The sequence below is a fragment of the Plasmodium relictum genome (genome assembly GCF_900005765.1).
Source record: "Plasmodium relictum strain SGS1 genome assembly, chromosome: 14".
In the NCBI taxonomy this organism is placed as follows: domain Eukaryota; phylum Apicomplexa; class Aconoidasida; order Haemosporida; family Plasmodiidae; genus Plasmodium; species Plasmodium relictum.
The window spans coordinates 523632-548049 of record NC_041692.1 but is presented as its reverse complement, the minus strand read 5'-3'; the positions used below and the strand labels follow the sequence as shown (position 1 = coordinate 548049).

Here is a 24418-nt window from a genome sequence, read left to right as displayed (position 1 = left end):
TATAAAAATTAAATTTATTTAATCAAAATATTAAAATACTATAAATGATTTATAATAATGAAAATTCAAGAAAAAAAATGATTTATGAAAAAATAAGTAAATGTATAATTATTAAGAGAAAATTGAAGAAAAAGGATATATATGAATTAAACATAATGTTCATATATTAAATTTAAAAATAATAAATTACCAAGAATTTTAACTATATTTGTAATATATATATATATATATATTATATACATAAATGTATAGTACTATTAAGAATAAATATGTACATAATTTTTTTATCATAAAAAAATAGGGAGTTTTCATCCCTTTTTAAATATGATAAAATAACGTTAATTTCATATACTTCTTATTAATATAAAAATATAATTAAGAATATTTGTATTGTTTATAATATTAATATATATATATATTTTTTTTATATAATTATACAGTTTTCATTATTATAAATTAAAATAGAATAAACATATATGAAAAAAAAGTAAAATATTGATAGAAAATACTATATAATTATTTCCTACTTTTTTTTAAAAAAGTGTAATTGTCTACACTTTTTTGTAATAAACTTATTTTTTTTTTAAAACATTAGTTATATATAGAAGAAATACAAATATTTTAGCAAAATTAACAAAAGTAAACAATTTTAATTAAAATATGAGTTATAATAATAGAAAAAATATATTTTATAAACTTAAAACTTATTTTTAAAAGACTATAAATATTTATTGCTTATATTTTAAATAATGACATGTATATAAATTTATTTAAAAAAATATACATAGGGTGTATATATATAAATATACATAAATATTTCTATTTTTAAGAAAATTTAAATTAAATATATATAAAAAAATAATTTTATTTTTTTTTTAGATGCATGCCAACAAAACATTATGAAAACATTATGAAATAATATAAAATAAGTTATTTTATATATATTTTGCTAATGTCAAAATTAAAATTTTTTTTATATTTTTATTGATAAAAATTAAAATAATATAAAGAGATATTTAATATAGACTCCATATATATATTATGGTACATTTTCAAAGATAATTTTAGATTAACATAATATATATATGTACAAAAAAAAAATATATATATAAATAGGTTTCTTTATATTATACATTTTGAAATGACAAAAGGGCTAAATAATCAACAAAAAAATTTAAAATATAAGCCAATAGATATAAATAAAAAATTACTTGTAATTAAATCAGGAGAAGATTTAAAAAAGTTAATAAAAAAAGATAATCCATCTGATGAAGATATATCACAATTAAAATCATTATTAGAAAATAATGAAACAAAAGCAGAAAAGAAAAAAAAAAATATTATAATCCCAAGATTTAAAATATGTGACGATAATAATTATAAACTGAACAAATTTGAAAAACCATCCCATTATATTAGATATGAATTATATAGAGATCAGGTAACAGGGATAAAATTAAGTGATGGAACAATAATTCACTATGATTTATTGAAAGAAGATGAATTATTTTTACAAAATTTAAATTCTTATTTAAATATTGAGGTAAATAATGAAGATTTTAGTAAGTTAATAGATAAGTTTGAAAAATTAACTGGGAAATCAGATAACAAAGAAGAAATAAACTTTAAAGATGCTTTAAAAGCAGCGAGTGAATTAAAAATAACATATAAAAGTAGTGTAATAAAAGATATTTATTCATACTGGAAAAATAAAAGAAAAAAATTAGGGAGACCGTTGCTCCGAATGTTTTGGAGTAATTCCCAAAATAGTTTACCACACTATTCTGTGTTTAGACCAAGAGTTAAAGAAAAAATGACACTAAGAAAACATAAAAAAAAGAATTTTGATGTTATAATAAAAATGCATAAACTTATTGATGATTTTAAAAAACTAGATAAAATTTTAAGAAAGATTAAACAAAGAGATGAGAAAAAATTGTTATTATTGCAGTTAAATGCCATTTTATTTGATCAAAGAAAAAATGAAATAAAAGATAAAACATATGTTTGCCCTATGTGGAATTATTTCAAAGATTATAAGATAGAAAAGATTTATAAAAAATTTAAAAAGGATAAATTTTATAAAAATTTATACAATAATATTAATAATAATTCTTTGCATAATAAAAAAATAAACAAAAAATTAAAGAGTTACGGGAGAAATGAGCAAATGAATATTTTAAAGGTCAATCCAAATGAATATAAAAACGTAGTTTTAATCAAAAGAAGAGGGAGAAGTAATAGAATGTGGATAGATAGAAAATATGTTGATGACATTAATAATAATGATATAGATTACTGTGATTTATCTTACACTTTTAATGATTTTGTTGAAGCTTCATTAAATTTAAAAAAAAATTATGAAGAAGATGTATCTAATTATCTTTCAGGATACAATATACCCTTAAAATTAAATGTGCAAAAAGAAAAAGTAAGAAATTTATATTGTAACTTATTTAATGAGGAAAACGATTTTTCTCATGAAAATTATGAAGAAATAAACAAGGAAAGAAAAAAAGAAAATGTTTTACATGATCAAGATTATTCACAGTCATTAAGAATGGAATCATTAGATAGGCCTTTTAAAAGTAAAGATACGTATTTAGATAATAAAAAAAGTAATATAAATGTTAAAAATAATGATGCAAAATCTTCTGATTTATTTTTATTCAAAATTGATGAACAATCTAATAATAAAAATGATACCAAAAATAATATAATAGATATAGAGGAGTTCCACAAAACTTTCGATGACAAGAAAAATGAAGGATTTATTTTGAATAATGAAAAGGTAAATACAACGAATAATTTTGAATTAATTAATAATAATAATAATTGTGAATCAACAAATTATGCTAATAAGCAAAACAACAAAACTATTTTCCATTTTGAAGATATTATTGACCCTTTAGTGAATAAAGATAATTATATCTTTTGTTTAAGTAAATATGTTTATATACAAAAAAGAATATTATTTTATCTAGAAAATTTATTGAATTTTGATAATTTTAATTTTAAAAGTAAAAAAAAAGATAATAATTTAAATTCTTCTCAAAATGCCACACAAAATAAAAATAATACAGCACCAAAAACCTCTAACAGTAAAAATACTAAAGATGCTAAATGAATATATTCTCTTTAAAGAATAAAAAAAAAAAAAAAAGAACTACATACGAAAATGAACCTAAAAATTAAAGTGAAAAAATATGAAAAAAATATTTCACTTTTTTTAAATAAAATTTGATAAAACAAAATTAATGGGAGCTTAATATAAAAAAAAAAAAAAAGTTATATAATACTTTTTTTAAATTGAAGTACATAAAAATATTTTTATATTTATCTTAGAATTTTTTTAATGTATATAAATATTTGCGTATATCCACTTAATTTTATTTACGTTTAAAAAAAAGAAAATTTTAAAAAAAAATTTAACTTTTATATAATTTTTTTAGAAACTGTTGTTTTATGTTATTAATATATTTATATTTTTAAATTAGTTACACATGAAAACAAAAAAGCTGCATATATTTATGTTAAAGAAATAAAAATACTTTTTCATTTATTTTTTATTTATTTACATGTAATTTTTCTTTTTTCTTGATTAATAACAATATAATATATAAATTGTAATTGTAATGATTTATTTTTATGTCTTTTATTTACTACATAAGCTTTTTTTTTAGTATATGAAAAAAATAAAGTTCTAATTTTAAACTATTTTCCTTATCTTTTTTTTTATGTAATAATATAAAATTTTAATTATTGATTTTACATAAAAAGAAAATTCAATTTTTTTTTTTTTATCATATGATGATTAAGAAATATAAAAACTATAGTAAAATTTTTTATTTTATTCTATTTTCATTTTTATTTTTATTTCATTTTTTTTTTTTTTTATGGCTTTTTATTAATATTTGATCAATATATATTTTAATTATACGAAAATAAAATTTCCTATAATTACAAAAATATATTTGATTTAAAAATTTACTCGTATAATTAAAAGCACAGAAAAAATTTCTAAAAAAAATTTACAGGTATCAATCAAAAACAAGAATTTATTATAAACAATTGTTCATATTTTTTAATATATTTTAGTAAAATAAGAAAGGAAAAAAAAATTTCTTAATTTTTAAAATAAATGAATAAATTTAACTTCAAAAAATTTTCGAAAAGATGAAATAAAACCTTAATTATAAAAAAATGAATGAGAATTTTGTATCAAATTTAATTAAAAAAAATAAAAATGTAGATAATTTAAATAAGATAAATTCATTAATAAGTCAAATGAAATTGGTTGATAATAATCTTAAAAATTTATTTTTATCTGAAGAAGTTTTAAATGATCATGATTCTTTTTTGTTAGTAAGTCTAAATAATAGTAAATTAATTACATATAATTTAAGAAAAAAAAAAAAAAAGGTTTTCACCTAATTGTAATATATTATAAATTCAAATAAACAAAACAAATGAACAAATTTTTTTTTTCTATGTATGTTTAAAAAATTATTTGCATATATAAAAAAGTATACAAAGTAAAAATGAATAAATTTTATCATTATATAGATAAGAATACTTTATTTTTATAAATTTTTAGTTTCGTGGAAAAGTATCAAAAAGAATTGTTGATTATTCAAGTTTAATATCACATTGTAACAAAATAATTTTTTCTGAACATATTGAAAATAATGTTAAAGAAGAATATGAATACCATTCCAGAAATGTAGAGAAGTATGAAAAAAGTATTAATTCTTTACATTTTAAAATTAAAATATATATATTGTATTATTTTTTTCTATTTTTTATTAAGCTATAAGAGAAAATTAAGTTTATGGTGGAATACTTGGGAGAAAGATTATCATCGTTTGTGTATGAAACTTTTTTTAGATAAAAAAAAAAGGTAATTAAAGATTATATTTAATATACAAAATTTTAAATAATATATATATATATATATTTTATTTAGTGACAATTATGTTGAAACTATTGAAGAAACAAATAAAAATATCAGCCATATAAATTTAAAAGACACTAGAAAAATGATGATGGATGAAGTAAATAGAATGAAAAACGTAAAATCAGAATTATTAGAATCTTCTCAAAAATTAAAAAAACAAGATGAAATATTCAATTGTAAAAAAAGAAGACATATATATTAGATAATTTTTTAATTGCATATAAATAAAACTTTAAAATAGAGAATACATAACATATGTAATGATTCTTTTTTCTTTTTTTTTTTTTTTTTGTTAGCTTTTGAAATGAAATTAAGGTCCAGTGCACAACTAATATTTTCCTTAAAAAAAAAGTATTTTTTCATAAAATGAATATATAAGTCAATAATATATTTAGTATTATAGTATCCTTTATATATGGCTTTCAATTTTTTATTAATATTATTATTGTATATTCCATTTATTAATAGAGCTGAGAATGACACAAGATATGTATGGTATTCCTTTTTTTTCTTTTTAAGTATTTGTATTTATATTATCTTAAGAAGATTGGGTTTTATAAGAGCTATAATAACAGTATATATATAAAGAAATATAATAAATAATAGAAAAAAGGTAATTACTCTATTTTTATTTATTTATTTTTTTTTTTTTTTATAGATAATTAAGTTGGTATTTTCAGTATTATTTCATATTGGAAATATATCTCTTAAAGTATTTACTTTCATTAAGAAAATAACTTCAACAAATGAAATAGAAAGTGAAGAGAGTTCAGTAAATTTAGTAAGTGATTCAATAACCACTAATGAACTTTAAAAAAAAAAAAAAAATTTCACAACAAAAATTAAAAAAAGAATTAATAATAGAACAAAAATGTATAAAAAAAAATTAAGATAACAAAGGAGTTAAAAAAAAGAAAAAATAATAATAATTTAGAAACAAAATTATATTAAAATAGCAAAATAAATAAAATACAACGAAAAGACCAATTCTTAAAAAAAAACAAAAACAAAAGCAAAAACAAAAATAACATTGTTGTTAATAATAGTATAAAAAATGTTTAATCCAAATTCTGAGATAAAATAAAAATATTAATTTATTTCAAACATTATAATACATATTTAAATAAATATAATGGTATTTATTAAAAAATTTTATATATTTTTATTAAATATTTTTTTTTTCTCTCTCATATATTTTAAATGTATCAAATGTAGAATAACCATATTCAACATAAAAACCAAATAATCCTGATTTGTAATAATTTTCATTATTTATAGAAAATATTTTAGTATCATCTAAATATATATTTATAATTCCTTTTTCTCCTTCATCATTTATTAATATATGATGTCTTTGAAAAGAATTTATATTTTTAATATATTCACTTCTAATAATTGTTTCCTTGTTATTTTTATATTTTTTTAAAATGATTTCTTTATTTTTTGTTGAAATTGTTACAATATACATATTTTCTTCGTTGTCATATCTGAACAACAACCCAGCTTCACTATTATATTCTAATTTTACATAAGCTGACAAATTTGCAGAATTACATGAACTATATTTATAGACTAATGATGTTTTAGAAATAGAATTTTTATAACCACCTTGAACAAAAACTCTTTTAATACCAAATTCATTAGCAACTCTCCAATTATAAAGAGTATTATTACTTAACCAATCATATAAATTAAATTCATTATTGGTAAATTTATTACATAAATATTCTCTTTCTTGCCATTTTTCATCTTTATTTAAATTATTAAATGTTAAATTTTCTTGGTCATAATATGAATTGGATTCGGCAACAGGGTAAACATTATAAATTTCTTTTTCTACGTAATTATCATAATCTTTATTAGAATATGGTATTTCATATACACTTAAATCATCTCTATCAACTTTCTTGGAGAAGCGATATGAATCATTTAAGTTAATGCTTGAAATATCTTTATCGTCTGAATTTAATAATTTATGTTTTAATTCTTTTTCAAAATTTATATTTCCACTTAATATATTTTTAAATTGTGCTGTACCCATTTTTGTGAATAATCCTACAGAGTTTTTAATATCTGAATTTGTTATATTAATTTCTATTATTTTCTTATAATTTAAAAATATATTTATTTTTTTATCAATAAATTCGCATGTTAAGGAATTGAATTCATTTTTGTCTGCCTCTACGCTCTTTGAAATTATTCTTTAAAAAAAGAAATAATACGTACAATATGTATATATATATATGTTCAAATTAAAATAAATTATATTTAAAGATAAACTAAAAAAAATATAAATAGTAGTGATATTTATATGTATAATGTTTATGATTACATATATAAGAATATAAATTTATTTATATAGGAATATCATATTAAAATTGTTGTATAATTTACAATATTTTGAAATGCATATATATCTTGACAATATTTTAAAACTAAAGCTTACTTTGTATAGACATCATTTACTACTTCACTTACAATAACTAATGACTGATTACTTAAAAAAGATAATTCAACAAATCTGTAATTATGTGCATTTATAAAATTAAAAACAATTCCTGAAGAAGACTGATTTATTTTTGATATATATGAAGGTTTTATGAATAAATCAACATTTATATAACCATCCATTAGTTTGTGATGCTTTAGTAGTAAAATAGTTGAAGGTTTTTTTAAATTTATTAAATCAATCACTTGAACAATTGATATATAATTTTTATTTTTTTGAAATTTCCAATATGATTTTAGATTATTAATATCTATTTTTAACCAATATTTTGATATGGGGTAATTAAATTTTTCTACATAAGGATCAAATTTTTTTATCTCCATTATATAGTATTCTAATTGATCAATTCTATTTTCATATTCATTTAGCATTTTTAATAATGATAATTTTGTTAATTCTAAAGAATTAGAAAAATTCATTAACTGATCCTTTTGTACTTTTTGTGTGTCACTTACGATGCGTATTAAATCATTCAATTCCTTTAATTGAAAATCTACTTCATTTGGTAAATCCTCATTTTTTTTTAAGTCTCTTATCTGTAAGTATAAATATTCATAAAAAAGTACTAATTATAGTAATATATACAAGAAAAAAATAAATAAATAAAATAGAACATATATATTATATTTCAAGATGAAATAATAATATATGCATCCAAAAAAATATTTCTAATTCATTAAAATAAAAATATTTTAAAGAAAATGCATAAGTAGTTTTTTATACTTATGACTTTACATATTGATACCTGTGATTCAAGTTCATTTTTGTAATTTTTTAAATCATTTACAAAAAAGTTGCCTTCATTTAATAACTTAAAATTTTCTTCATTACCCCTTAAAGCTAATACACGTTTGCTATACCCAAGTAAGAAAATTACCCAAATAGACAAAATTAAAAAATGTGTCATTTTTTATATAAAAAGAAAAAAAAAAGAAAAATTTTTTATATAATGTGATAAGCTAAAGATATAATTTACTTGAATTACTGTAACACAGTTAAATGTATATATAGATATGTAAGCATATGTATTATATCAATATATATATGCACGGTTCAAACAAAAAAGAAAAAAAAAAAAGAGAGAAAAAAAAAGAAGATACACATCTATGATACATTTAAAGTTTAGTAAGAAAATCATTTTACTTATTCATTTTTTACCATATTGTAGCAATAAAATTCATTTGTTTTATTTATATGTATATACACGTTATTATTTTTCAGAAAAAAAAAAAAATAAATTATATATAATTATTATTAAAAACTATATGTATATCCTATTATATATTTAATAGTGATATGCAAAAAAATAAAATTAAATTCACAATTTTTTTAAATAGATTAATGATTTTTTGTCTTAATTTATATAAACAACCTAATAAAAGATGCAACCACAATAAAAATATATATATATATATATATATATATATATATATATATTTAAAATATCTTATATATTTAGTATATTATCTCCTTTTTACTATATTAAATTTATATCACATAATTCAGAGTTTATACATTTATAAACTTACAGAATTTCTAAAAGTATAATTGTTAATTTAAAAGAAATATAATTATTTTAATCATTCTATAATTTATATTATGTATTAAAATATCATGTTTTTACATAAAAATGATATAGTGTTAGGTTATTTCAGTGATCCTTCTTAATATTATAGAAAAATAAAATATATGCGCAGTTTTATTTTATTTTATTATTTTTTTTTTATAATATATTTAAAAAGAAAAATACAAAAAATATACATAAAAATTTATAAAATCACCTTAAAAAAAAATAAAAGAAAATTTGAATTAAACATATAAAAATGAAAAGCAAACATAAAAAAAAAAAAAAGGAAGAATAACACATGATTATAAAAAAAAAAAAAATTTCAAATAATTCTATATATATAAATATATATATATCAACTACTAGTCTCTTCATCACAGTTGCTACTAACAAAATCACAATATTCACTTTCATTATCTAAGGATCTCTGTAATGAAGACAAACTAGATGTTGCATCAAATTTTCTGGTAAAATCTTTTATTAATTTGTTGGATGCATTTTTCCATAATTTAAAAAGTTCTTTAAATTTTATTTGAAGATTTTCTATTCCTTGATCAAAATCTGTACCCAAAGGCTTATCTGTGAGTGTTACTTTTGTTAATTCATCTGTAACTTTCTCCCCCCATCTAATTAAATTTTTTTTCATTTTAATTGATTGTGCTTTTGTTACACCTATATTCAACTCATTCGGGTGTATACCTCTTTGCAGTGATCTTTCTATATAATCTTCATAGTTTNTTAATATTCTTACAATTAAATCCGTTGTAGATACTCCTTCTGTTCTCTGAGTAGCTTTAAATTTTCCTGCTTTTTTTAACCAAGCATATACATCATCGTTTGCATCTTCGTTATTATTTGATTTACTTTTTTTTTTTTTTTTCTTTTTTTTTTGATTATTAGTATATGGTATATCATCATGAGCAACGTAATCAATTTTATGCTCTTCCATAAACTCAGGTGTAATTATCCATGGGCAAGGTGAAATTATTTCATCTACCCATCGAATATGTTTTAATGTTTCAGTTCTTTCTTCTAATGATTGAACAATTTGGCCTTTGAATATTTTTGTTTCATTATCACTTGACACACCTACAATCAAAGTTGTATTCTCAAACATTTTCTTGGCTTGTTCTAATTGCTTCATATGCCCTAAATGTAACATGTCATATACTCCATCGGCATAAATTCTAATTTTTTTTGGATTATCACACTTGTCCTTTTTTTCTTTTACTTCATTATCTTCTAATTTTGCAATTTCCTTTCGTCCACTGAAACTTTTTTCATATTCTTCATTTCTCACACTTTCCAAATTATGCTCTTGTATTTTATTAATTAAGTTAGTTACTTTTATTACTTCACTCTTTTTTATTGTGTCTTCACTATTACTATATTTTTTATTTAAAATAATGTGATTATATTTATTATCCATATAAACATCCACACAACTTTTATAATCATCTTTATCATTATTATTATTGTTAATGTTATTTTCCTTATTACTATTTTTATAATCAATATTGTTTTTTCTACTACCTAAAGTATGATATTTTCCATCATTTGCATCATGATATATTGTTTTAATGTACTGATCATAATTTAATTTGTTGTTTAATATATTTTTATTATTTAATTTCTTACTCATTTTATCATCTGTACTATTATATTCTTCCTCATTTTTTACATCCAAAGGATCAATGAAATCTATCATTTCGTCAGATGTTAAATTCAATTTGTTGTTTATTTTTCTTTGTTTATCTTTAAGGCACACTTCTAATTCAAAACATGTTTCATAGTTATCAATTTCTGCATTATATGAATCATTAGCAATTTTACTTATTACACTAAAAACATTATTAACCCTAGGGCAATCTTCATCGGCAGAATAATAATATTCATCAACACTATTGAAGGAATTACTTATATATTTTTTTTTTTTTGAATCTTCTTTCACTATTCTTGACAAATAATTAGAATCAGATAAATACATATTTGAAATATTATCCTTTTTACTTTTTTTTCTAATCATAATAAACATAGGGTCAAATGATTTTGCAAAATCTTTTAAAAGTTTTTTTGAGTGATATCTCCACAGCTTAAATAATCCATGCACTTTATCTCTTATTATATCTATTCCTTGATCGAAATCTGTACCCAAAGGCTTATCTGTGAGTGTTACTTTTGTTAATTCATCTGTAACTTTCTCCCCCCATCTAATTAAATTTTTTTTCATTTTAATTGATTGTGCTTTTGTTACACCTATATTCAACTCATTCGGGTGTATACCTCTTTGCAGTGATCTTTCTATATAATCTTCATAGTTTTTTAATATTCTTACAATTAAATCCGTTGTAGATACTCCTTCTGTTCTCTGAGTAGCTTTAAATTTTCCTGCTTTTTTTAACCAAGCATATACATCATCGTTTGCATCTTCGTTATTATTTGATTTACTTTTTTTTTTTTTTTTCTTTTTTTTTTGATTATTAGTATATGGTATATCATCATGAGCAACGTAATCAATTTTATGCTCTTCCATAAACTCAGGTGTAATTATCCATGGGCAAGGTGAAATTATTTCATCTACCCATCGAATATGTTTTAATGTTTCAGTTCTTTCTTCTAATGATTGAACAATTTGACCTTTGAATTTTTTTGTTTCATAATCACTAGATACTCCTACAATTAAAGTGACATTTTTTTCCATATATTTTGCTTGTTTTAGCTGTTTCATATGACCTAAATGTAGAAGGTCATAAACACCTAAATGAAAAATAATACATTTTTTTTTAAAAAAAAAGTCGTTATTCTACCATAAAATTTATTCTATTTTTTATTTTATTATTTATTTATTTATTTTTTATTTTTTTTTTTACCATCTGCATATATTCTTATAGTTTGTTCGCTCCTATTTTCATTATTTAAATTTCCATTAATAAAAAGTTCAGGGTCTTGGTTCTAAAATTAAAATATTTATTGATGTAACAAAAAAAGTTATCTTAAAATACGTTTATGTGCATATAGTATTTAGAAATGATAAATTTAATAAAAAAAATAGAATCCAATAAAATAAATACATATTTTATTAAGATATTTATACAAGTAAAAAAAAAATTTTCAAATAAATCTGTACATTTTTTTTTTTATTGATAAATACCCTTATATTTTTGTAAATGAAAATACTTGTAAATAATATTTTTATAATTTTTATTTTTAAAATAAAATTTACATATATTTATCAAAAACTGTTCATGCAATATACAAATGTTAAAAAGGAAATATTCTTAAGTTCACGAATTTTTTTTAATTTTTACCTCCAAGTTTTGAACCGAACGTACTTTAACTACCATTTTATATTAACTCATGATTTTGATAAAGATTTTAACTTTTAATATAAAATATGGTGCATATATATACATATATTATTTCCTAATATTTGTATTTAAAATATTCGTAATTATATATAAAAAAAAAAAAATACTTGCATTTTTTTATTTATGTATTTAAACATATATAAAATTTACAAAAATATATATATATATATATCATGTAAAAAAAAAAAATAAAAAGTGCATATTTTATTTAAAACAAATAAAATCATTTATATTAATAAAAAAAAAAATTCTATACATATGTTTTAAAATTATCTTACTGGAGTGAATAAAAAAATTTGTGTAAGAACGAAAATAATTTTTTAAATTATATGTAGAACAAACATTCAAAAAATATTATTTGTTTTCGTAGTTTTATATATGTAACACTATAAATTTTAATTTCTTTAAAAAAAAAAAAGTATTTCTTTTAAAAAAAATTGTTTTATTAATTTGTTAAAATATAAATTATATTTATTCAAATTTTTAATGTACTTGAAAAGAAGAAAAAAAAATTTATAAAAAGGAATGTAATATTTTTTTTCGGAAGAAAATAATTCATAGTAGCAGTGAATTAAAAATTCTTAAACTTTTTATAATTATATTAGACTAAAAAAAATTTTTAAATGAAAGTTATTAGATCAATATAAAACTATATTTCAATAAAAAAAAAAAAAAATGTAAATTTCTAAATAAAAATTTACAATGAAAATATTTTTTTAAAATTTACTGTAATCTTTTTTTCATTGTGTATTTATATTTTTCTTATAAGTTTTTATTAATTATAAATGCAAAATGAAATATAAAATTAAATTAAAAAATAACAAAATAAAATGAAATGTAGTTAATTATAAATGAAAATAGCAAACTATAATTATTTTAAAAATAAATTGTAAAATATATGTATAAATATAAATGTTTATTTATTTCTCAATTTTATTAAAAAAATATATATTTTTAAATTTTATAAATGGTGAAATTTCAAACATAAAATTATTTAAATGGTGCAGAAAAAAAAATGTCGAACCTAAAAAGCTACCTTTGTCATTATCTCAAAAAAAAAAAAAAATATATAAAAATTTATATATATATATTCGAAATAGTTTTAAAAAATTTTGTTGTATTAAATTAAAATAGAAAAATCTAAATATAATTAAATTTTTATAATATTTTAGCAAGGTATAAAAAAGAAAATAATAATAAAATTAATTAAATTTGTATTTTTTAAATGTATTAAAAAATTATAAATCATAAAAATATTTAAAATTTTTAATTATACTTTTAAATCAGGGTTTTACTGTAGAATATAACATATATCTTTTAAAAAAACAGTGATTAAACTTTAAATGTAAGCAATATGTATATTATATGTATATTCTAAATTATATATATCAAAATTCCTTTTTTTTTTTTAAAAGTACCTGAGGTTAAAAAAAAGTAAAATAATTTTACATAAGCATAAAATATATCCTTATTATTCATAGATATTAAATCATAAGATATAAAATTGAAACAAATAAAATTTTAAAAACATTATCAAAAAATATAAAATATATTATTATATAATCTTCTTTTTTTCTTTATCATATATATTTTTTTCTTCTTCGTTTATTTATTATTTTTCTTTTTTTCATCTTTTTTTTTTTTGCACACAATGGAAATATATTTCCCATTCATATTAAAATTATCATACGAGCTACTGAAAAGAAACCTTTTTTCTAATGTAGATAGCTAGAAGGATGATCAATAGTACGTAAAGATTCAATTGTTTGAGCACTTGAATCAGAATCTTCTTTAGAATACTGCTTATGTTTTGACTGTGTCTTATTATCATATTCTTCTTCTTCTGCTTCTTCTTCATCTTCACTTGATTTTGGAGTCTCTTTTCTTCTTGAATTTTTAAAATTTTTATTTGAGTTATAATTTGATGAATCATTCGAATGATCTTTTTTTTTTGAATTTATATATGATTTCCATATGTTATAGGCAGCTAATTTTTGTTCTTCTTTTGGGCATAAGTTGCATACTATTGGCCATTTACTTGAGCATTTAATTATACTAATTACTTTATTATATGTCATATTCGGTTTAAGTTCCGAAATTTTTGTTAAAAATTTGGCTACTTTATTAATGTGTTTTAATTCTTTATTTTTTTTTTCTTTTATCTTTTTAAGTATAGAAAGATATATAAAGTTCATATTAGCGTGTGGAATTTTATATTTGTTTTGTACTTTTGAAAACGTTTGTAAAAAATTATCAAACGTAGTATTTTCATCTACAACAATTTCCATTTCTTTATATGCTTTTTTTATGTATGCCTTATGTCTTAAATACTGTTCCTGTAGAGATTCAATAAATTCCTCAAATAATACTCTGGGTGATGACCCTTGTTGCCCCAATAAATCTGTATAACGAGGATCTTTATATATTTTAGAGACAAAATATATCCACTGTGTTTTGATATTTAAGATATTCTTTTCGTAATATTCATTTAATAACTCAATGAAGGAATCTCTTTTTTTTCTCAATATTCTATATACTTTCTTTTTAAGTTCCATTTTTTCTTGATTGTGATATTTTTCAAAGAAGCTTTCCCAAGCAGCTAAAGCATCTATTTTGTGTAAAGAATTAAAATCTTCATCATCTTTAAAATAAACTTTAATTTCTTTCCACTTTAATGGGTTTTTCTTTTCTGCATATGCTTGAAATTTTTCTTTTAAAACTTCAACTGTTTTTTTTCTTTTCTTTCTTCTGATTTCTTTAAATTTATGTTTATAATCATCAATAAAATCTTGAAATATTTCATCTCTTTCTTTTTCTGTTATCCAATTCCACCATTCTTCATTGTAAAATTCAGAAGCAAATTCTATATAAGATGATCGTTCATTTAATTTATCCCAATTTAATAATGTTTGGAAAATTATTTCCCTTGATTTCTGTCTTTTTCTTCTTTCATTTTCATTAGCTCTTTTAACAGCATGGCTAATATATTCAGAAAATAACTGTCTTTTTTCTCCTTTCGTTAGTATAACTAAACTTAACCATCTTGAATCACTTTCTAAAATTTTTAAAGCATTTTCCCATGTCATTTTTGGATTTATATTTTTTTCTTCAAATAAAATTTTCAAATGTTCTCTTGCATCATTTTTATCTTCAAATTTTTCCCATACCATATTATCCTTATCAATTTTTTTATTTTTTTCATCAATATTATTATATATGTTTTGATTTATTTCATTTTTTAAGTTTGATTCTTTTATATAATTAGTATGACTGTTAATATTATTATTTTCCTTGATATTGCATTCTCCATAATTTTTATTTATTTCTTCATATGTTTTATTATTTTTATTCATATTATCATTGGTTAATGTTTCATTTTCTGCATTTTTCTTATTCTCCTCTTTGTTATCTTTATTATTACCTTCATCCTTTGCAGAAGCACATTCTAATTTTATTTTTTTAATTTCTTCTGGCTCCTCCCATACACTAATGTTTTTTTCTTCATGATGCCAGTATTTTCTTCCATCACTACATGAATATTCTTTCCATTTTGTTTTTTCAGAAATTTTCAATTCTTCGGGAGTTTTTAATTCATCTGGCTTTTCCCATTTTGAGCATTTTGTTATAGAATTATAATAAAATTTTCTTCCATTCCTGGCTACCATTTCGCACCATCCGTGACTTTCTATATTGTAATTATTCATATAATTTAAGCTCATGTTATTCGATAAGTTCATTAAATTATTGCTCATAGTTTTTGGGTTTTTATTTAACATTAAATCCTTATTGTACATTTTCATCATATTGAGATTCATATGCATTGACATGTCGTTTAAATTATCTATGTTATTTGGGGGTAAAGGTATATTCATATTATTGGGTTGTGCATACATTAAAGGGTTGTAATTATCATATATCGAATTCATATGTATCATATTTTTATTATAATAATCACATGTGTTTACATTATGCAACATTCCAGGAATAAAAGGCATAGGCATTTGATTAATTGAATTATTCAAAAAATGAGTATTATTCACATTTTGATTATTTATACCATTATTTGGTACACTGGGTAAATTAGGTATACTGGGAATATTTGGTAAATTAGGTAAATTAGGTATATTTGGTAAATTAGGTATATTAGGTATATTTGGTAAATTAGGAGAATGAGGTATATTTGGAGAACCAGATATATTTTGCATATTGACTGAGTTGGGTATATTGGGCGCGTTGGGAATATTAGGCATATTTGGAATCATAATGTTCTTACCATAATTAATACTGTTATTATTACCTGAATTTTGCATTTCTTTTTTTTTTCAAAATATCAATTTTCTCTTTATGGAGATATATAAATATATATATATATATATATATATATATATATATATATATATATATATATATATTAATACATGTTTTCCAAATTAAATTTATGTTTTATATGTTATTATGAAAAAATAAACTTCTATAATTTTAAAAATTGAAAATGGTGCTATAATAAGAAAGATAAAGTAACAATCAAATTATCAAAACGATATTAGATATTTATTGTTTTTAATGCTAATTATTCTTCATGATAATCTATTTCTTTATATTTTTTTCTTTTCCCCTTTTTTATTTTATTTATTTTTTTTTTAATTTAAAAATATATATTTATATTATTTAATTTATATGTCAAAAGTAAAAAAACATGCTATTTATATATAAATATATGTATATAATATTTTTCAATTATGTTTACTAAAAAAAAAATATAAAAAAATTAACTAAATATTTTATTATTTAAAAATATATTATGATTTATTTATTTTTTTTTAATTATTTTAAGATATATAAAGATGAGCATTCATTTTTTTTTTCTCTTTATATATAATATATATATATATATTGAAAGTTACAATTCCTATTTGTTTCATTAAAAAATTAATTCTTAAATTTAAAAAATAGAATTCTAATTTTTTTTTTTTTTTTTTTTCCAATTATAGATAATAGAAGTTAAAAATTTATATTTTTTTTTAAAATAAATACTAAAGATTTTTTATAATCTTTGATAATACGCTACCAAAAAATAATAAGCACATAGAACTGACGCTAATTACTAGTTTGTTTTATTACTATGTTTTTTTAGTTAATTTTATATTTTTAACTACCTACATTATAATTACTATATTTTAAATTTTCCATCTTTACATAATTTATTTTTTTAAAACTAATTATTAATATTATTAAAAAGTTTTCTTTTACTTTACAATATATTATTTGAGGTGTTAAATATATAGTATAATCACATATAAAAAATATAAAATAAAAGTAATTTATATTTTTCATTAATTGTGTATTTAAAAAAAAAAATTAACAAAATGATCAATAATTAATAAAAAAAAATAAGAAAAAAAATTTCATGTAATGTGACAATAAAGATATATAAAATAATATCTTTTACTTAATATAATAGTATTATTTATTTTTTTTTTTTTTTAATTTCCACATATTTTATAAAAAGGTGAATAACCCTTAAATGGAAATTTTAGATTTGTGTGTAAATAAAAAGCCTTTTATATGCATATATTTTTTTAACTTTTTATTGTACATTTTTTTTTTTATTTTAGATAAATTAATTTCCTATTTCTCTTTCTTCCTTATTAGTTGTAGAATTACTTCTTTTTTAAAAGGTATACTTTATGAATAATTAATTTTTTTTTTTTTTTTTTGATAGATTAAAAAAAAAAAAAATAAATAAATAATCATTCTATATATATAAATATTTAAATAAAATTTAAAAATTTTTAAAATTAAAAAACATATTCAACAGCTATTTAAAAAAATTAATATATGAAAATATAGTTATTTTAAACTTTGCATTTATTTTACTATGTATTTTATTCATTAATTAAAAATGTATTTTTTTTTCTTTTCACAAGCCTTTTAAATTAAAATTCATAAAGTATTCCTGTGATATAACTTAAAGATATAACATTGTTATTCAAACAAAAAAAAAAGAGCTTTAGGAAAAAATAACTAAAAATAAATAAAAAAAAAAAAATATCAAAGAAAACTTAATGGTAAATGATTATACCTATAAAATTTTTTAAAAATGTAATTGTCATTATTGCATCTTTGGAAATAAGCAAAAAAAATAAAGAAAAAAAATTTTTTTTGAAGATTATTGACAATAATCCAAATTTTTGTACATAATGATACATCTCTATAAATATTTAAAAATAAACAATTTTTTTTTCTTTTTTAAATTATCCATATCATATTTATGTATTAAATTAAATAATATAAAAAAAAATTTTTATGTAATAACATCTTCATGTATTTTCTTTATATTATATATATTTTTAGTACATTTCTTATTTTTTATGAGTTCTAATTGTCTACAAGCTGCCTTTTGAATTTGCATTAAAAGAGAAGGGTTTTTTGATTTAATTAAAGTGCTTATATCCTATATAAATATGTAAGAATATAGAAGATAGATAGAAGTAAAAATAATGATAGATTATTATGATTATGGTAATATACGTGTTATTTCTTTTATTATATTTATTTACTTGTAATCTTTTATACATAATAGTGTTTTTTGATTTCATCAAACTATATCTAAAAGTAATGCTTTCTTTTATATTTTCTTCAGAAGATTGATTAAAATCGCAAACTAGTAATTCAATAAACTTATATTCCATATTCTTATAAAAATAAAAATAAAATAAAATGAAATACATCTAAAAACTATTATATTCAATTATTTTTTTTTTTTTTTACTTTTATGAAATCTAATCGAGCTTTTCTATTTTGTTTTATAGTAAATATAGCTAAAAAACTAAATAAAAAAAAGTGAAGGTACACATATATAGTATATACTTTGCAATATATATCCAAAGTAATATAATAAAGTATATTTATTATTTTTATATAACCTATGCGGTTCTTTTACACATGAATTAAACATTTTTATTAAAACTTGCAAGTATTCAGAAAAATTAATCATTAGTTTTTGATTATTTTGCATAACCGCAAATGATATTTCATCTATTCTAAGAAAAATTAATATAACGATAAGATTATATTATATATATATATTTATCCTAAGACATATTATTTATTATTTTTGTTACGTTTGAGTGAAATGAAAAAATAAATCTGTTTCACTAGTCAATTCTACTTTCACACTTTGAGCATTTAGTTCATCCCCCTGTAAACATATATATTAATCTTTTTATTTAAATATTTTGTACAAGAAATAAAATAAAGCAATTCTAAAAAAATACATATTTTGAACTTTTATATAAATTTTTAAGGTAAACAAATTGGAAATTCTTATATTTTGTAAAATAAAAAATTAAAAAAAAAAAAATTTTCTTACTAAAACCAAAATTTTAACAGTTATTATTTCAAGAGAACCAATTTCTTGAGGTTCATTTTCTAATTCTTGAATTCTTATTTCAAAAGGAACGTCTTTACTGTAACATGATTTATATCCACCATCTAAAGTTAATAGTTCACAGAAATATTTTTCATTTGTATATATATACGTATAATTAAAATATATTATCAATGATTTATCTTTTTATTTAAAAAAAATTTTTTTTTTTTTAATGTAACTTAAAGAAGGATCTAATTCTTGCAAAGAAGAAAAATCAAATTGGCATAAAAAGTTATTTAAATCATATTTGTTCATTTTTTTTTTTTATTTAATTTGTAAAAAAACTTTAAGGATATAAAAAATGTTATTTGAAATAAAGACAAAGATAAAAAGCTTGTTAAATATTTAAAATAAAAGACAGAAATATATTTTTATGGCAATATTATTTTTATAACAAATATATTTTTTCTATATTTCAAAAGCAAATAAAAAATAATTTTTTCATAATACATAATTTTTTATATGTATTTTTTATACTAATAAAGGTAAATAATATTTGTAATCGTACATATTTTAATATATTTTTATTTTTTTTTATTTGTAAATAAATTTTCAAAAAAAGTGTATGTGTGCACAAAATTTTTTAGAATAAAACTTTTTTTCAAATGTTTTAAAGTAAAAAAAAAAAAAAATATAATTATTATAAAATTAAAAAAAAATTATCACATTTTATTTTCAATAATAATTTTCATATTTACGAACTTTATAATTCTATTTATTTACTAAACTAAAAAATTAGATAGGCGAATTAATAAGAAGGTTGTAAAATGCTTTTAAAAAAAATAAATTTAGGAGAAAGCAAATTAATATATATATATTGTATTGTATTTATGTTACAAAAAATAGAAAAAAAAAAAAGTATATAATTGTTTACTTTTTTTTTTAGGTTTATTCATCATTTATTATATAAAATAATAATATAGCATTGTAATCACTAAAAATATTATTAATATCTTTCATCTATTTCTCCTATTATATTTTATAATAAAAATATACAAAGGTATAAATTATGTGTATTTACACATATTTATAAGCATTTGTAACACTATAAAACACATATAAACACTAATATATATATATATATATATTTAAAATAAAAAAAAAAAATTACAAGAAAAATAATATATATTAGTGTTTTACAAAAATAAGTACAAAAATATTAGTTTATTTTATCACACTTTTCTGTCTAATTTAAAAATAATTATTATATAGTAGACATTTTTATTAAAATATACAATACTTAATTTAATTACTATTTCCTTCTTCTTTTCTAATTATTTTTTAAAAATGAAAAATTTTATTTTTCTATTTTTTTTTTTGTTTTATCTTGTTTATGCACAAATACCTTATGATATTCAAAGTATTTATAAGGTTTATTTTTTATTTTGATTCAATAAAATTTATAACAATTTAATCATATTTAAATATGTTTTAACATATTTTAGTACTTATTTTATTTTTTTTAATTTTAATTTTATTTTTAGCCATTAAATTCTCATTCTGTTAATGCATTTCCAGGAGACAAGGTTTCATCAGGTTTTTTTTATTATAGTTCAATAGATATAGAAAATCTGAAAAACAATATTAAATTTTGTTATTTTTTTTTATACAATTATTATTATTATTATTATTTTATAAGATTATGAATTAAAGGATATTAAGAATGAAATTGAAAAAGAATATCCAGAAAACTCCTTAAAAGTATACATTCATAAAAAAAAAATTATAATTTAAGATTAAATGAAAAACCAATTTTTTCTTGTCTTCAGAAACTTGCAGAAAGATATTATAAGGATGTAGATGCAACTAATCAAAATATTTTAGAAGAATTAGATCAAGTAATTTATTTTTAAAAATATTTAAAAAAAAAAAAATGAAACAGTAAATGGAGAAATATAAAGAAAATTTACTTACTAAACTAATTTTTATTCCTTTTTTCAAATACAAAAGATATAAAAATATTTATAAAAATATAAATTTTTATTTAGCTTAAAGATTTATTAGGGGAAAGATCCTTATATTTTATTATATTTTAAATAACATAAAATATACAATTTCTAATAATAGTATATTCTATTAATTTTTATAATTTATTATTTTTTTTTTTTTTTTTTTTTTTTCTAATAAACATTTTTTTTAATAAAAAATTAAAAATTTTTGTCACAAAATAATAAAAAGCTGTAAATTCTTATAAAATTACAAAAAAAAAAAAAAATAATTGTCTTATAATTCAAAATATAAAGAAGTAAAAAAAATATAAAATTAAAAAATATATGATAGATTAACAAAAAATATTATATACAAGATATTTAATAGGCAAAATGGTTAATTTAAGAAAATTAAAAATATAAAATAACCAAATAAAAGAACTATAGAACAATTTGCAATAAAATATTCTATGCATATATGTAAATATTTTATAGATAGTATAAATTTGTAATAAATGATATTTATTTAAGAAAAAAGGATAAAGAAAGCTAGTTTTATTTGGAATTGTGCCTTTATTAAACGGATACATATTTTTAATGATAATTTCTAATAATATATTTTTCTATTTTCATAATTCACATCATTTCTATCTGAGAATACATTAGAATTTAACAACCATTCTAATCCTTCTTTCAATCCCTCCCCAGACAAGGTGCTGCAAGAAATAAATTTACATCTATATAATAATTCTTTTGGTAATGAAAAATAATTTATTATTTCATCGGATTTTAAGCATCCATTGGAATCTTGTTTATTTAAAAAAATTAGAAATTTACATTTTCGATATATAAATCTAAAATCATATATTATTCTAATAAAATCATCTCTTGCTTCACTTAAAGAACCTTTCTGTGAGCTATCCACAATATATATAAGATCATTAGATAATTCCGAATATTCTTTAATTAAATTAAATGAACAATCACTTCCTATTTCAAAAAATTTTACTTTAAATTTCTTCTCCTCAAAATTATCTTTATTAGTTTTTAATGTTATAGTAAAACTTTCTTCATTTATCAAAAAAGTTCTAACCTATATTTTGCAAAAAATTACAATATATATATATATATATATATATATATATATATATATATATTAAATATATTTTTTTATTATTTTTATGATAATATAATAATTTATTTTCATTTAAGTATTCTCTTTTCAAAAGAAATATAAATCACATTTTACATTTTATCTTAATTTTATATTTCTACATTTTTTTTGCTTTTTTTTTGTGTTATCAATTTTTAAAACAATTTTTTTTAATTATTTATGTTTACAGTAGTTATTAGATATCCCAATTTGAAAAAATATATAATAGACGTTTTTCCAGAAGACGGCAAACCAAAAATAATCAGATTTTTTTTTGTTGTTGCTTTTATACTAAAAAAACGGAGAAACAAAAAAAATACAAACTTGAAACATTTTTTTAAAACGCCAAAAATACTCATTTCCCTTAATTTATTCAAAAAAGAATTATTTTATTATATTTAGTTTTTTTTATTAACTAAACATTTTCTAATAATAATGTTTAACTTTTATTATTTTTTTTTATAATTTATTTTTATTAAAATTAATAAATACACAAAAAAAATTTAAATTTAAGATATATCTAAACTAAATTATTTTAAATTTATAAAAAATAAAAAAAAATAAAAAAAAGGTATGAAAAATAAATACAAATTAATTTTTTATTAAAGGCTATGTAAAATTATATTTCGTTTAGATATTTTTCTCTATTTTCATTAACTAATAAATAGGAAAATCAAAAAAAAATAATAACAAAAACAAAAAAAACTAAAATTAAACATGAATTATTTTATTTAAAAGAAAATATAATATATTTTTTTTAAAATTCCTTTTTTATACAAAGTTATTTATTTTTTTTTTTTTTTACTGATTATTTTATTTTACAACTAAAAAGTTTAAAGAAATATGATTTCATTCTCTATACATTTTTTAATTATGATAAAATTAAATTTCAATTCATAGCATTAATAAAGATTAATTTAAAAATTTGAGTTTAAAATTTCTCATAATTTATAAATGTTTTAATAAACTAAAAATCTAAAATATTTTTTTTTTTATAATTTTTATAAAATTATTTTTTTAATTTATATATTTAAAAAAAAGTGAAAAAATATATTTATTAAAAGAATGGAGTTAGACATAAGATTAAATAATTTTGGAAATAATGAGAAAATATATTTTAGAATAATATATCTTAATATATATTAAAACAATATTAAAATCAGTTATAATTATTTTAAAATAAATCACAATAAAAAAAAAAAAATTTATTATTTCTCTAAAAAAATCAAAAAAAAAAGAAAAAAATATAGTATAATAGTTTTGTAATTTGACAAGAAAAAATTAAATAGCAAAATTTATTAAAAAAAAAAAAAAATTAATAAAAAATAAAAATAATAATGAAAACATAAAATCATATAATTTTTTTTTTTTTTAAATATAAGCTTTTGAAATCCATATTTGCTAAAAATATATATTTTATCTTAGTTATTTCCTAATTTTCTCTTTCATATAACAATAAATTTTTCTTTTTATTGCAAATTGTCTTATATAATCAAACACAAGT

At 17.9% G+C, this 24418-nt stretch overlaps 8 protein-coding genes across 8 annotated transcripts; 3 read left to right on the top strand and 5 right to left on the bottom strand.

Moving 5' to 3' along the window:
• Positions 1 to 1141: 1141 nt before the first annotated feature.
• PRELSG_1414800 (conserved Plasmodium protein, unknown function) lies at positions 1142 to 3127 on the top strand (the record flags this gene model as incomplete). The annotated part of the gene is made up of 1 exon (XM_028679202.1): positions 1142 to 3127. One exon carries the CDS (start codon positions 1142 to 1144, stop codon positions 3125 to 3127), a length of 1986 nt encoding a protein of 661 aa, XP_028534939.1.
• Positions 3128 to 4203: 1076 nt separating this feature from the next.
• On the top strand, positions 4204 to 5771 carry PRELSG_1414700 (protein transport protein SEC20, putative; the record flags this gene model as incomplete). Its single annotated transcript, XM_028679201.1, has 7 exons — positions 4204 to 4365; positions 4598 to 4731; positions 4811 to 4900; positions 4967 to 5133; positions 5254 to 5308; positions 5426 to 5531; positions 5616 to 5771. 7 exons carry the CDS (start codon positions 4204 to 4206, stop codon positions 5769 to 5771), a joined length of 870 nt encoding a protein of 289 aa, XP_028534938.1.
• Positions 5772 to 6122: 351 nt separating this feature from the next.
• On the bottom strand, positions 6123 to 8373 carry PRELSG_1414600 (conserved Plasmodium protein, unknown function; the record flags this gene model as incomplete). Its single annotated transcript, XM_028679199.1, has 3 exons — positions 6123 to 7158; positions 7404 to 8002; positions 8212 to 8373. The coding sequence occupies 3 exons, from the start codon at positions 8371 to 8373 to the stop codon at positions 6123 to 6125; spliced, it is 1797 nt and encodes a 598-aa protein (XP_028534937.1).
• Positions 8374 to 9388: 1015 nt separating this feature from the next.
• On the bottom strand, positions 9389 to 12377 carry CCT (choline-phosphate cytidylyltransferase, putative; the record flags this gene model as incomplete). Its single annotated transcript, XM_028679198.1, has 3 exons — positions 9389 to 11790; positions 11904 to 11985; positions 12342 to 12377. 3 exons carry the CDS (start codon positions 12375 to 12377, stop codon positions 9389 to 9391), a joined length of 2520 nt encoding a protein of 839 aa, XP_028534936.1.
• Positions 12378 to 14116: 1739 nt separating this feature from the next.
• PRP40 (pre-mRNA-processing factor 40, putative) lies at positions 14117 to 16711 on the bottom strand (the record flags this gene model as incomplete). Its single annotated transcript, XM_028679197.1, has 1 exon — positions 14117 to 16711. One exon carries the CDS (start codon positions 16709 to 16711, stop codon positions 14117 to 14119), a length of 2595 nt encoding a protein of 864 aa, XP_028534935.1.
• Positions 16712 to 18705: 1994 nt separating this feature from the next.
• Positions 18706 to 20088, bottom strand: PRELSG_1414300 (conserved Plasmodium protein, unknown function; the record flags this gene model as incomplete). Its single annotated transcript, XM_028679196.1, has 7 exons — positions 18706 to 18855; positions 18962 to 19096; positions 19173 to 19230; positions 19328 to 19444; positions 19526 to 19602; positions 19774 to 19895; positions 20013 to 20088. 7 exons carry the CDS (start codon positions 20086 to 20088, stop codon positions 18706 to 18708), a joined length of 735 nt encoding a protein of 244 aa, XP_028534934.1.
• Positions 20089 to 21120: 1032 nt separating this feature from the next.
• PRELSG_1414200 (conserved Plasmodium protein, unknown function) lies at positions 21121 to 21869 on the top strand (the record flags this gene model as incomplete). Its single annotated transcript, XM_028679195.1, has 5 exons — positions 21121 to 21204; positions 21318 to 21369; positions 21473 to 21534; positions 21603 to 21671; positions 21822 to 21869. The coding sequence occupies 5 exons, from the start codon at positions 21121 to 21123 to the stop codon at positions 21867 to 21869; spliced, it is 315 nt and encodes a 104-aa protein (XP_028534933.1).
• Positions 21870 to 22368: 499 nt separating this feature from the next.
• PRELSG_1414100 (ADP-ribosylation factor, putative) lies at positions 22369 to 23273 on the bottom strand (the record flags this gene model as incomplete). The annotated part of the gene is made up of 2 exons (XM_028679194.1): positions 22369 to 22854; positions 23103 to 23273. 2 exons carry the CDS (start codon positions 23271 to 23273, stop codon positions 22369 to 22371), a joined length of 657 nt encoding a protein of 218 aa, XP_028534932.1.
• Between the last annotated feature and the right edge of the window lie 1145 nt (positions 23274 to 24418).